The sequence below is a fragment of the Populus nigra genome, chromosome 11 (genome assembly GCF_951802175.1).
Source record: "Populus nigra chromosome 11, ddPopNigr1.1, whole genome shotgun sequence".
Taxonomy (NCBI): Eukaryota; Viridiplantae; Streptophyta; class Magnoliopsida; order Malpighiales; family Salicaceae; genus Populus; species Populus nigra.
The window spans coordinates 7,444,769-7,458,139 of NC_084862.1; the positions used below are offsets into that span (position 1 = coordinate 7,444,769).

A 13,371-nucleotide genomic window follows, 5' to 3' on the forward strand; every position below is an offset into this window, starting at 1 on the left:
GGTATTTGAGTAATCAAGAGAAGATTCATCACCCTAGGTGAATTAAAAAAAATATTCCATCTGTTCTCAAATAGTATTGATTGTAAAATTCTTGGTCAATGTGGAATGAGTTCTGAAAAGAATTTTAAAATCTTATTCAAAGAATTAATGACTATAATGTTTTGAACTAACATGATTTGACAAAGCAAACATACTCCATGCTATAGTGTTTACATTAGAACATTCTTGATAAATGAATAATAATTACACCAAGAAACTAGTCACTGAAAGGTTAAGTCAAATCACTTATGACTTTTCTAATATTTGGGGAATCATGACATATTGATGGACATTCTACTTGATCTTCAAATATAAATCAATCAATTATTGAATTGATAATAAATTAAATTATTTAATTTACTTAATCTTATTTTATTTAGGATTATGATTTATAGTTAAGCCATTTTATTAGGGAATCTAATAGGTCACACACATAAGAACCATTGATCAGGAATTAATGAATAATAATTACACCAGAAACTAGTCACTGAAAGGTTAAGTCAAATCACTTATGACTGAATTGATAATAAATTAAATTATTTAATTTACTTAATCTTATTTTATTTAGGATTATGATTTATAGTTAAGCTATTTTATTAGGGAATCTAATAGGTCACACACATAAGAACCATTGATCAGGAATTAAAATGAAATGATTAATCAATCGTGACTTGACTGTAAATAAATTTTAGAAATTAAAGACTAGAATGTAATTCATATAGGAGATTAAAATTTTAGACCTAGAAAAAACCAAGCAGAGACTTGATTGAATAAATTTATAAAATTATCCTAAAATAATATATGTGATACTATTTAAGGAAAAAATTGATATTTTGTCATTTATACGGTTTTTAGATTTCTCTATAAATAAAATGCTATGACTATTATTTCCTAAGAGAAGTGTGATAAAAGCACAGTAAGTAAACACTTAAAATACAAATGAAAATAGTAGCACTCTAAGATATAATAATCTATTTTCTAAAAAGGTTTAGGAGATTTCTCATTGGTGGGTTCATGTGGATTACTATTAGAGGCTGGATATTTAGACGATTTGTGGTTTGTAACAACTCAACTTTAAAACAAATATTCAAAGCAAAAAAAAAATATATCTGATTATCAAGTAATTTTCACATAAACACTAAATAACTCTAGATATTCGCATAAGAAAAAAAACCTAACTTTCAATTAAAACAAACCTAACATTAGGTGCTTCTCTTAAATATCCTTCACTCTCTCTTTCTCGACTTCTTTACCATCTTCATTTTTGAAAAAAAAACAATAAATTCATTTGAATGATATTAAACCAAAAATAGTTATGCTTCAAAAACACCTTAGATTTAAACAAGAAGAAATCTCAAATATTAACTATCCCTTTAAGGACACATACATTAATATTAGCTCTCTGCTCTTGCTTGCTTGTTGCGACCAATATTTATGAAAACTATACACTTTCAATATACGCTTTGTTTTAAAAAAAGAATAGTAAATTTTGATGTAATGATATAAAAATAAAATAAAAATTTTAAAAATTTATTTAAATATATTTTCAATTAAAAATTATCCTCCACTACACTAGAAAACAAATAGGGTAGCAGTGTTCAATTTGTAAAAGAAAAAAGACTTCAATTTTTGAAAAATAAAATATTAATCATAATATACTGTTTTTCTTATAAATTACTTTTTCTTAATATAAAGAAGATCAGTTTTAAAATTAATTACTTATTAAGATTTTAATAAAATAGAAGAAACACATTAAATAAGACCATTTTAATCTCTATAATAAGTAATAGAGAGAATAAAAAAAAGTGAAATTGGAATAACATCAACGTTACTTTTTATTATTTATTTTTCAATTCAATTCCGCTTATTGTAAAAAAAATCATTTTTCCATTCAGTTTAGATTTTTATTTATTTTTCAATGTGCGACTTAACAAAATTAGACCAGAGATTAAAAAAAAAAAATCTTTAACAAAACTTTGAAGTAATTATTTTTTATTCAGTTTGATTTTTATATAAACAAATAATCAATTTTTTTTTTAAAATAAAAACCAAACCAAAACCGGTTTAAACCGACCTGTTTCAGTTCAATTTTTTTAACAAAAACCGATTCAAACAGATTTGACTCAATTATTTCAGTTAGGCTTGGTTTTGATTTAATTTTTTTGGTTTGGCTCAGTTTTTTTCCAGTTTTTTGGGTTTAACTTCAATTCGGCTTTTTTGATTTTTAGCTTATAAAACTGAAACCGAACTGAATTGATCCGTTTTTTCTAAATTTTAATTGATTTAATCAATTTTTTTCACGGTTCGGTTTTTTCAGTTTCTGACTTATAAAATCAAAACCGAACCGATCTGTTTTTTCAAAATTTTAATTGGTTTAATCCATTTTTTTCACAATTCAGTTTTTTCAGTTATTTTTTTTCTGGTTTTCTCGGTTTAACTAATTTTTCAGTTTTTTTACTCACCCCTAAAATAACTTATAATACAAAGGCAAAATCCATCAAAATCCTTGTACATGGACATAAAAAAAAATAAAAACAAGAAAACAAAAATACAGGAGCAAAATGAGCCAATAACCTGAGAACAGGCAGGTATTAGTACACGCAAACTACCCTTTGCCTCCCTCCAAAGCCAATTCAAGTTGCAAGCCAATCCACGATTGCAGAGATAAAAAGTTCAGCAGAATTGAAGAGCAGGAATACTCCAGTTGAATCGAAACATATGGCTTGTGTGGTTGTATGTGTTTAAAAAAAAGAAAAAACAAAGAAAAACCCTTCTCCATCAGAGCATCAAACCTCCATTAATATTTTGTAACCTTTTAAGGACAAATATTTTAAGCTCCTAGCCAATCCCACATCTCTTTTGGATGTGGTGCGCATTATCTTGATAAAAAACAAGGAGGAGGTAGAAAGAAAGATAACAGCAACTTCTCTGAACAATCATTCCTGCCTTTCCTTCAGCCGCCCATAACCTCTACACTTAACAGTAACATTCGCGAAGATTACAACAAAAGTGATCACAATTCTCCATGCCCGAGAATCAAGACACCAAGAGAACTTCCTGGAAATAAAAAGTGAAGATAATGAAAACTTTTTAATGGTTTTCAAAACTAACAATCAGAATAATTGACCAGCACATCATGCAATTATTATTATCTGATAAAGAATTCAAACAATCATGATTATGGAACCAAATTTGAGATGTACTTTCAGTCTTCAGAAGTCACATTTCATTTACTCTAAAACAGCACATTTATCATTTGGAACCATAATACCTAGATTAAGCTACCTATGTCTTGGTTCAATGTAGAAGAAAGCCCTCAAGTAATAATTTGCGTCAAATGTATTGCAAGAAAGATAGTCCATGCAATCAAAATCTGAATGCGTGTCCATGTGAGAACACATCTGCATTCATGCATATGCATATATCTTATACTGCATAATAATCAATATGCTCCTATTTACAAGACTGATCCTGATGCTGTAGAAGGCTTGAAGTGACATGTATAATGAATCTACAATATCCACATAACTCATAGACTTTGAAACTTACCAAGCATGCACTAAGCACATGGGCAAAGTCTCCTGGTATGCCAAAGTGAACCATCACAGGAAAGCAATGATTGTGTTCGAGTATACAAGCATGCTCCTGGATTCTGATGAAACACAGAAAAAACATAATTGATACATTAACTTCAAGAAATCAATTCAATTTTAGAATCCTAACTTCTGATTATGACAACATCAATTCTTCTTTGATTGTAAATAGTACAGGGCTCGAAAAACAATCATTTCTAATGTTCTATGCAAATTGATCTAAGATCTTTCCACCTCTGCCAGTTCTAATACCATTAGTAAATTGCCAATTGGTCAGAAGAGATTTAAGCAAGAGATGCTGAAGTAGACTGCTCAAAAGGTACTGCAAATTTTCCCTTGTAGTAAATTGCTATAACTTTGTCAAGAAGGGAAAATATACCAAGTGTCTTGGAGCATCTTCAACAACCTCAGCAGGTTGATCTGTTCCAATGCTTGCTAAACAAGCTCCTTTGCAACTCATATATTTCTGCATACTGTCCACAAAGAAAGATTCCAGAAAAACATCTTATATAAAAAACATAAAGCAAAATGAGACTTGCATCACATCGGAGTCCAAATTGTGCTCTCTACCAGTGACAATCTCCCAAGGGAAGATGAAACCAGGGCATCATTTTTATGTGTCCATAGCATTGACCGAAAAAAAATGAAAAACTCACTATTCACAATCGAGTAATTAGAAAACAAAATTGAGATGAAGCAAATAGTAATAATTAACACTTGATGTTTAATTGTTAAAACTTAAAACCCTTTGACAAAAGGCATTTTTCAATGTCTCAACTTTTACCAAATTCACAATCAAGTGTTTCAGCTTTAATTTTTAACAATTAAGGTTGTCAACATTTTAAAAGCACACAATTGAGTGCAAAATTGGAAGCCTGTGAAGTTAAAGGTTTACGTGTTGTTAAGTGGTGACATTGATTTATGAGATCAGATATAACTAAAGGCACACCTATAATTTTCTACCATTTCAAAATATTCTTTTATATGATAAAGGTAAAATTAAATTCAATTAAAAAACAATAAAAAAGACACCCCTCTATCTTGCAACAACCAACTCCCACCTAGTCATGAACCATAACCCACCACCACCACCACCATTCATATAAAACTGCCACTACCACAAATTCTGCCCCACAGACACTTGGAAAAAAAAACCCATGCCCACTCTCTTTTTTACCAAGCCAACAGAAGCCCAAACCTGCTACCAACACATCCTCCACCACTTCTATCTCATGTTCATTGCTGAGCCACCATAAATTAGCAGATCTACATAAAAGATGAGCACCTACACCTTTTCATCAATTTTCACCCACCACCTACTCATAACAACCACATCTTAACAACCTCACCTCTTCCTCTTCAGCCACCACCACACATAGCCAAAACTTCTTTTTATTCATTAGAGAAGGGGGGGGGGGGTGGTTGGGGAGAGATTTTTTCCACTTGCATGAGATTTGTTGTTGACTGTTTTTTTTTTTTTTAGTGTGTTTAATAAGGTGTTCACGTTGGCCTAACTAATAAGTATGCTTGACATATCAGAAATTAATAGACATGTAGGATTGAGAATAACACGACATCTGCTTTTGCATCAAAGAAACGTGGTATACATTACTAGTAGGAATGACGTAGTATGGAAAGAGGGAAGAAACAAAAATTAGAAAAATGGTTAAAACTAGGATAAAATTGAAGTTGGAACACGATAATAGAATTTAGGGTTTATAAGAAACCTCTAAAATCTGAATAGATTGATAAAATAACAAAGAACTACTTTTTAGAATAACCTGACAGCCTATTTACACTAGTTTAAGCCCTACATCCTAGTCTAGGTCCCTAAGTAGAACTACTTAGCCAATAAAGGAAACACTTTTAAGAAGCTACATGCTAATCACATGACCCTTAATTCAGTAACACTAATACCAGAAATATAATAAAATAAATTATGAACAAAGCTCCTGCATCAGGGAACAAAGTAAAAATTCCAATTCTCTTTTGTCCAAAAGAGAGAATTTGAAGAAGAGTGATCATAACATTGGTTACGAAAGCATTTACAATGAAGGAAATATGATTGAAATCACCAAATGTCAACAATAAATCCCAACGATTTCACTTGCATGTTTAAGCCTCACCCTAAGCTGGAATACCTAATGTAGTTCAACATTGTAAACAATATTACCAAAGATTTTTCTTCATTGGAGAAAATGTTTCAGATATTCTATAACAATATCAAACTATACTTAAACAAATGTGTTTAAAAAGAATGTTACTTACACGTCACATTGATTAAGCACCAGGAGCTTATTTAAGACGCATGACTGTCCATTTGACTTGCAAACTGAATCACAGGACTCACCTTGCCTATCAACCAGTGATGAGAAATTTGAAAGGAATAAGCTCTACAAGAGAATTTAATTTAGTGAAATTAACAAACAGACACAACTATGATTAACTCACTTTCCAATTACAACATTAATTCCACCCAGCCTTGCTTCTAATTGTGTATAATTGGCCCCTGACATAGAAAATTCAGGACAGAAAAAAACAATTTTTTTTTTACAGGAGAAAAAAAAAAAAGGTTAGTGGACTGCAGAAAAGATTAATGTGAAAAACATTTGGGGGACAATTCCAAGATGAGAATTAAAGAATATTAAAGAATAGTATGATTCATTATTTGATCTCAAATCTGTTATATCAAAGACATGAATGGCCTTCGTAATTTCTCTAAGTGGTAAATTAAAGAATGCAAAAGGAAATTGCAACTTGATTCTTTTAGAATGAGCGATCAGCATATTCTATACATTAACAAAATCTCCAAGTCACTCAATATCGAAGCTTTAAGAACATGAAACCGAGGCTAAAGAGAATAAAGATGACATGGGGACAGGGCCCAAATCTCCAAAACAATGAGAACAGCAATAAAGGTTACAGATAAGCAGAATCGTAAAAAAAATACTCTGCTCAACAAAACTATCATCCTTTTAACTCAAGAATTCATGTTACTAGGGTGTGACATAAGTTCAAATCTGACAAACAAGGGAAAGGGCAAGAGTGCAACTCATAATTTGTAAGTAAACAAACTTTGACAAGATAAAAATATAGATTACCTGAAGAATTTGATGGCAGGGAAAAGCAATGATGGAAATCACTCCGATAAGCATTTTCATGAACCTGCAATGTTCATACCAATTTCAGGTGCAGTATACCACTATTAGACCAGAACAAAGTGGTACGATTAGGATAGAAACAAAGCAGCTAATAATCTCAGCCTCTACATTAGAATTTAATAAGGTGACACGATGGAAGATATATAGGTCAGTGTTGTCAGATCTGTTCCATTCTGCCCAGAATGGCTGGATTATCTCATATCTGTGCAAAAAATGGAACACTGAGCCCTCCATTTAATCTCGTTTGAGATGTTGGGTTATCTTGGAAATTCCAGACAAGTTCCGACCGGAAGGTCTCCGATATGCAAAGTTGATCTCATTCCGTTTCGAAGACAGTGAAAAGAAAATAGTGAAGTTTAAGAAGAAACGAAAATGTGTCCAACTAGCAAGCTTATTTAATAGCGATACTTTCTGAATTCCCATCCATGTTAACTTTACAAATATTTTATAATTCTGTTGCACTGCTAATGTCAAATCAAGATGACCACACAAATCAGTTTCTATCTCTCTCAGTTTTTTTCATTTTATCTTCAAATTTTTATAACAGAATGATTATTTTCACTAGTGTGTTTATTTAAATAACTGTAATAATTTTTTTCAAGAGAGAATAAGTGCATTTTTTGTAACTCCTGTCAATTTGAATCGTAAGGTTATGTCCTCTTCTCCACCCATCAACTCTACAATTTGACACATTCAGATCAAAGATTATTTGCATAACTACTCATTTTCATTATTGTTCAATTCTCTAAGAACAATCACTAACAACCCCCCCCCCCCCACCCCCCCTTAAAAAATAAAATAAAAGAAAAATTAGTTTCAGTATTATCATCATCATTTCATGACAGTTCATACCTAGCAGTGTATATCTCTTAGCATGTTTTCCTATCCACCCTTTTCCATTTTGAAACTTTGTTTTCAAAGAGTTTTCTCTATAGTTGTACTTTGGTCCAAATCTTTTCTAAATTTGGTCACTCTAGGTTTCATGATTTCAATATATGATTGCATCATCATCATTCCATGCAACATATAGATAAAACTTGAGAGAAATCAAATATGTCAAAAGACAACTTACCACGCTCTCCGAATTATGACGGCACCTCCCAGCACAGAAATCAAAAACACTTGTATAACTCACTGCTAAAAGGAAATGTAAGCACCAGCTATTTTCAAATGATACTCGTGTAAAATTTGAAATTTCATAAGAGGGAATATTCAGTTTGTTGTATTACACAAACCCTAAAAGAGTGCAGGCATGAATAGCAATGGGGACTGATATGGAAAAATACAATCAGAAGAAGGATTGGTACAGAGGTTAGTCTAAATATTCAGTGCTATGTAGACTAGATACGATCATCCAATTTTAGTTAAAAAATTGAATTGAATTAAAAGTTGATTATATGAATAACAATATAAGCGGACTAGAAATCAGGATGTTGGAAGGGCAAGAAAGATAAGTTTACCTGCAGTTGAAGGCTTGGCTATCTTGACCTTGAGAACTTGTGCCTCTTGTGTCTGCGGAGTAACGAACAGATCGTGACATGACAAGATAAAAGCAACCGAATCCATCACTCACCAACCCAAATAAACAAGCATTGAAGAAGAAATACCCTTGAAGGATGAAGGCAGCACGAAACACAAAATTCATAGGAGTTGCAACACTGTGAAACAAGGTTGCATCCCCTGCAATAATACATTTTAATTAGCACCTTTTTTATTTATTTATTTTCTCTGATTGCCATCAAAACAAACAAAGAATTAAAAAAAAAAACTCACTGACAAGAAAATCTCAATCCGTTTACAGGGCAGCAACGAGATGGTGGATCCACTGATAGCGCATCACACACATACCCTACAAAAAAAGAAGGTATATCTGCTTTAGTTTATTACTAGCAAGCTTTCTTAACCATAGAACTCATAGAATGGGAAATCGATGAGCGACAGACAGACAGACCGACCATTATCGTCAGAGAGCAGATATCTTCCTTGAACTGTATTCCTGCAACTTCTGATTTGTTCGAACCCGATATCCTTCCTACATCAATGCCAAAAAAATTATAAGGTCTGAATTTTTTTCCCTCATCTTTAACAGCCAGGATGAGAAATTAGCCTACCTGATTGCTGAAATTATAGACGAGAACTGAAAAAGGATGAGTAGTTGTAAAGAAAGATGATATTTGGTCATTCTTAATTCGATAAACGAATTGCTGCTTTTTTTCCCCAAATTAGGGGCTCTCCTCCACAGTCAGCAGTATCAGACAGGGAAGACGTGTCGTGTTTCCAGAACAAAGAAGACACGTGGAGGGGGGGCTTGGAATGGACAAAGTCCCGGGAAGAAACATGTAAGAACTCAATGATACTAATTTAGCATATTCAATTTTAACACTAATTTTTAACCTTAATTTCAACACAATGTTCAATAGGCTGCTGTGTTAAAAAAATATAATGCTTGTGTGAACTTTTTGTTGGTGGATTCTATTGATCACAACCAAAAACTTTGTTGAATTTGCTGTTAATTGATTTATATTGTGATTTTGGTTATTTTTTAAAGTGATTTTTGTGATGAAATGTATTAAAATAACTTTTTTAATGTTTTAAAAATTATTTTTAAAATTAACACATTAAAATGATTCAAAATATAAAAATATTATTTTTTATCATATTTATTTTTAAAATTTAAAAAAAACAGGGTTTGCACCTATATTCATCAAGCTATACATAATTTTATCACATGAACAAGAAAAAAACAATGATACAACAACGAAGGAAACTCCTTTCTCTCTATATCAAATAGCCATTAAAATACTAGATGTTGATCCTCTTAATTCCAATAATTTTCAATTAATTGATCCAGCAAATAAAAAACCTAGATCCTAGAAATTCAACTATTCTTCCCCGTAAGGTGAATATCAATAAAGCATGAGATGGAAGACTTCATAAAAAGAAAGCTTTTGGTTTTGGAAGAGCATGTAATGAATTCTAAGCCACCTTGATTAATTATGTTCCTTCTAATCGTTTTGGTTAGTGCTTCATCCCACTTTCTTTATTCCTTTTAAGGCAGTTCCATCATTTTTATATCAGACAAACATATCTTCCCTCCGACTAACAATTAAAACTAATTGGTAATACGGTAGCCGTTGTGATTTGAAAAAAAATTATTTTATAAAAAGTACTTTTAGTTGAAGCTGGTTTGAAAAAATATATATTTGGTTAAAATTGTGGTTGAAATTGAGGTTGAACAAAAAGTAATTTAATGTGTTTAGTTAAAAGAATGATTTTCAAATTGAGGTTATATATATATATATATATATATATATATATATATATATATATATTGATGACTTTTAATTTAAATATTATAGATTTAACTACTGCTATTACATCATGAAATAAATAATATCGATATCAAATATTTTTTTAATTGTTCCATTAAACTATGTGCAATTTCATAATGTATGAAATTTATCCAATAAGGACTATATTTTTCATGGTTTTTTAAGCGCGCAACAACATAAAGTAAAATATCATCAAGAACAAAATTGAGGTTGCGATCAAATTCTGCAAATGCTACGTCATTAAGTGATCTCTTTCTAATTTTTTTGAATAAAACACAATTAAAAATAAAAATAAAAATTGAATTTTTTTAACTGTGTTGGACCCGGTAAGAACAAAATTGGAATTGTGATCAAATTCTGCAAATGTTACATTATCAAAGGATCTCCTTCTAATTTTTTGAATAAAACACAATTAAAAAAAATAAAAATTAATTTTTTTAACTAGGTCGGACCTGATTCAATGCATTTAGCTTTGGACCGGACCCGGACCGGCTGGAACAGTGGAGAGTGACTCCACTGTACAAAAACACACAACAACATGGGAAACAAGAAAAAATTGCTTCAGCAGAACCCACGGTTAAATCTCATTTTTAGTGGGTCCCATGAGCCAAACCACATGTGCTAATTATAACCAAACACTATATTATTGAGTTTGAAAAAAAAAAGCAGCAGTTGTCGCAAAGCCAAACGCCTTCTTAATAGTTACTATTATAAGTACTTGAAGGACAAGTGTCATCAAGGTATTTATAGTGTGGATTCCGAGCATACAAATTAACAAAATGACCAAACCTATTTAGAAGAGAGAATAAAGAATTCAAAATTAAAATAAACATAACCAAATCATGAGAAAAGAAGAAGTGAAATCTAACCATTTGGTAGGTGGCCAAGTGGCAAGAGTTTGGGACTAAGGGGTTTAATCCCCCTATGGTCTCAGGTTCGAGCCTTATGATTGCTAATATAATAGCTATTAGAGGCTTACATGGTCGTTAACTTCAGAGCCTGTGAAATTAGTCGAGGTGCGCGCAAGCTGACACAGACACCCACATTAATAAAAAAAAAAAAAACAAGTGAAATCTAACATTGGCATGCAACACACCATTAGACACCAAAACATATATATCAAATACACAAAATTTCCACCATCTATGTGAGATATTTTCCCTCTAGCCTATTCAATTATTTGTTTGAAAGAGAAAAGAAAATATTAACATTGAAACATTTAGAGCTAACCTAGATTACTAATAAAATTGTGTCTGTATTCAACAAATATGGATTAAAAACATAAAAACCAGAAACAAGTCAAAACAAAAGAAAAACTCATATGAGTAAATAAGGATACATTCAATAAAAGATGAAGGGGTTTCCATGAGAGATTAGAAAGGCAGATGGGGGGAGGGGGATGGGCGGGCTGTGATGAAGGAGATCGATAAAGAAAAGGCATGGAGGAGAAGGGGAATGAGAAGGGGCATGCAACAGTGATATTTAAGAGTGTTTTTAATTTTAGAGTTTGCTTACAATTGACTATTTATTCTCTTGTTAACTTAACATCATTTGTAACTTTTTGGTTGAACCTGTCTAATTTGATCTTGTTCAATTGGTTTCAGGTTTCTGAAACCAATTTTTTTTTTGATTTTCTAATTGTTTTTATTATTTTTTTTCCTTATTTTTTTGTTAATTTTTTTTCTTAGTTTAATAATTTTTTTAATTTGTTTGCTCACCCCTAGGTGAGAATTTGATAATTTTATTAAACATAAAGAAGTTGGTTTGATCCTTAAAGTTAGTGTACTTAATTGACAAAGCTTATTTAAGTGGTTGTATTTCTTTTATTTTGTTTCTTGTTGTGGTTGATTTTTGTAAAATTGTTATTATTATTTATTAGCCATCTATTTTAATTTAAAACAATCCATAAGATAGCTTAGGGGTTAAATAAACTTCTAATAGATGCATAAATTATTAGAGTTTTGGAGTTTGGTTAAAATTTGGAATAGATTCAAGAAGAGGAAATCAAGATAATATATATTGTACCAATATTATTCTTGTGTTTTAACTTGATTGATAAACATATGTTATATGAGTTTTTGAAGGGAGGTTTTATAACATTTTGTTGAAAACAATACCTGGACAACCATGATAAAACAATAGAAATTTTAGGGTGCTAACTTTTTTACTCTTATTTCAATATCTTGAAAGTATGAGAAGTTAAAGTGAAAATGTAAAATTGTATGTAGAATTACACAAATAATTTTAAAATCTAAGCCTTGCCAATTGAGTTGCTTGGATAATCATGGTTTTGAGCAACTTTCAGAGTGTTTACACTAAAAATAAATATTTATGTGTCATCTATATAAAACTAGTACTTGTTCATGACCAATCAAAGATAAAAAAAGATAAAAATGATCATTAATAGTGAAATTAACTAGGTATATAAAAAGTCCAAATCGACCAAGAAAGATAGGAAAAGATCGATCAAGGAAACTAAGAGTCATGATCATCTAAGAGTGATAAAGACTTGATCGATCAAGAAAAAAGCAACCGACCATAAAAATAAGGGTTCTTGTGATTGACTAGAAGATCAAGTCCTACTCTAAATAAGGGTTTATAGCATATTATACTAGAAGAAATTACAAATTAGTGTGGAAATATGTGATTGTTAAGAAAGAGAGGTGCTTATAGAAATATAAATTATATTAGTATTCCTGTTGTAAGCTCTTGATATGTTATGAATAATTTGTATAGAGTTAGAAATTATAGTTCGCGTAAGATTCAGACTTTGTAATAATATAAATAGGTCATCTAGTTATTAACAAGATGGTCAACTCTATATACACAATTTCTTTATGCAATCTACAACTTTCTTGCAATGTATCATTATTTTTTCCTTAATGTTTTATTTAGAACTTTTCTTCACATTCCAAATAGTTTATTTTTTCTTTCTTTCTTCTTACCTTTTATTTTTCTTTTACCTGGAATTACCCAAAACAATATTCCTTTCTAGGGATTGGAATATTAGACACTCACACTCTATTTGATTTGTGAGGCTGCTATATACTTATGATGAGGATTAAGTTTCTAAACATAATTTTTTCTAATTTGAAGTAATAAATAAAGAACAAGTAGCATAATTGATTTAGAAAATTAGCTAATCAATCAACAAATTGATGCCTAGTGGAGCAATATTCAATATTGTTCAATTAGTTAGTAATCATGCCACCTAGAAAAAGGTAAAAATACCATCATTATGATTGA

The 13,371-nt window shown here is 30.8% G+C and overlaps 1 protein-coding gene across 2 annotated transcripts; it reads right to left on the reverse strand.

The window, feature by feature from the left end:
* Nucleotides 1–2,471: 2,471 nt before the first annotated feature.
* LOC133668476 (uncharacterized) lies at nt 2,472–9,111 on the reverse strand. 2 transcript variants are annotated; one of them, XM_062088349.1, is made up of 12 exons: nt 8,905–9,111; nt 8,749–8,825; nt 8,567–8,642; nt 8,401–8,473; nt 8,254–8,305; nt 7,866–7,927; nt 6,734–6,797; nt 6,084–6,141; nt 5,901–5,987; nt 4,012–4,105; nt 3,589–3,691; nt 2,472–3,096 (listed from the first exon to the last, which is right to left on the reverse strand). In XM_062088349.1, exons 1-11 carry the CDS (start codon nt 8,973–8,975, stop codon nt 3,599–3,601), a joined length of 807 nt encoding a protein of 268 aa, XP_061944333.1. In that variant the 5' UTR covers nt 8,976–9,111; the 3' UTR covers nt 2,472–3,096; nt 3,589–3,598. The 2 variants fall into 2 exon arrangements, with proteins under 2 accessions (XP_061944333.1, XP_061944332.1); XM_062088348.1 differs by having other exon boundaries at nt 7,866–7,930.
* Between the last annotated feature and the right edge of the window lie 4,260 nt (nt 9,112–13,371).

What these genes read in the sequence shown, in the direction of transcription:
- LOC133668476 (XM_062088348.1), bottom strand. Translation starts at nt 8,975, where the DNA reads ATGACCAAATATCATCTTTCTTTACAACTACTCATCCTTTTTCAGTTC. An exon ending in CCTGCCATCAAATTCTTCAG is followed by an intron (nt 6,142 to 6,733) that starts GTAATCTATATT and finishes TTTCTATGTCAG; the next exon opens with GGGCCAATTATACACAATTA. An exon ending in GTGCTTAATCAATGTGACGT is followed by an intron (nt 4,106 to 5,900) that starts GTAAGTAACATT and finishes CTTTGTGGACAG; the next exon opens with TATGCAGAAATATATGAGTT.